Raw genomic sequence first — 1164 nt, forward strand, 5'->3', positions numbered from 1 at the left:
CTCTCCCCAGGTCACTGTCAAACTACCACCACCACGTCCCCTTCCCCAGCAGGGCCAAGCTCGCTGCTTGCACCCCTTTGAGGGCTGTGGAGCGTGGCTTCCCCCTCCTCATGCCTGCAACCAGGCTTTGGGGCAGTCTGGAGGTGGGGGGCCGTCCCCAGAGCAACCCGGAAGAATAATTGCCTGCTTTTAGCCTGTTTCTGCAGCTCCCAGCGTTTCATCTTCCTCTCAAAGACCCTTAACACAAACTCTTGGGCTTGCAAAGAATGAGCTATTATGTGTCTGGGGACGGAAGAGATCCACACCGGTAACCCTGGAAACTCGCTGGCTGCCAGGCAGGAAGCGAATTCATGGCAGGGAGGGCCGGCCCCGCACCCACTCGGGCTGCTTGTTTCTCTCCTTTCAGTGAAAGGTGTCAATTTTTATGGCCCGAAAAGCGAGTTTGTGGTGAGCGGCAGCGATTGCGGCCACATCTTCCTGTGGGAGAAATCGTCCTGCCAAATCGTGCAGTTCATGGAGGGCGACAAGGGAGGAGTGGTGAGTCCCCGCTGCCATGATGCCCTGTTCCTCCACCCCCTGTGAGCTGGGGTTTATCTCCACACCAGCTCAAGCCGATTCCACGTGCCCACACAAATTTGCCACCATGTTTTGTGCATTTTTACCGTGAGCCAAGCAGGGTCCCTGCGGGCTCCCTGGGTGCAGGGCGCTCTGCGCTGCTCCTACCCAGGGATGGCTGAGGCAGGCTGGTGGGGGCCACGCCACCTCAAAGGTCTTCTGGCCCTCGGGCTTTTTGCCCCAGTGCCCACAGAGTCCTTGTCACCAAAGGAGGGGTGGAGACATTGGAGCTGCTGCTGTCCAGGATGGGGCAGCCCCCTACCCTTCCCCCTGTCCCTGCGGGAACATCTTTGGGGAGAGCTGTGCGCTCCTGGGATCCGGGTGCCACTCCCCGCTGAGCGTGCAGCTGTGTCCTCACCCGGTCACGTCCAGGAAAGGGACGCAGCTGCACCGGGGCCGCCCTGTGCCGAATTTCCCAGGCTCCGGCTGATGGCGGTCAGGTCCCGAGTGGTTGCTGCCCGCACTGATGGGGCGATCTGTGCCCGATTTCAGCTCAGGGCCGGCAGATACTCGGTCTCACGTGCCGCCCCGACAGTCGGTGCCCGTCCC

The 1164-nt window shown here is 61.3% G+C and overlaps 1 protein-coding gene across 1 annotated transcript in view; it reads left to right on the forward strand.

Moving 5' to 3' along the window:
• Positions 1–537, forward strand: part of DCAF8 (DDB1 and CUL4 associated factor 8) — a gene marked incomplete at its 3' end in the record, with an annotated part of 6899 nt that extends 6362 nt beyond the window's left edge. Inside the window, exon 9 of the mRNA XM_009697525.1 lies at positions 407–537. Coding sequence (XP_009695827.1) covers positions 407–537 — 131 coding nt within the window. The remainder of the gene's footprint in view (positions 1–406) is intronic.
• Between the last annotated feature and the right edge of the window lie 627 nt (positions 538–1164).

Source organism: Cariama cristata, unplaced genomic scaffold (genome assembly GCF_000690535.1).
Source record: "Cariama cristata isolate BGI_N322 unplaced genomic scaffold, ASM69053v1 scaffold26713, whole genome shotgun sequence".
In the NCBI taxonomy this organism is placed as follows: Eukaryota; Metazoa; Chordata; class Aves; order Cariamiformes; family Cariamidae; genus Cariama; species Cariama cristata.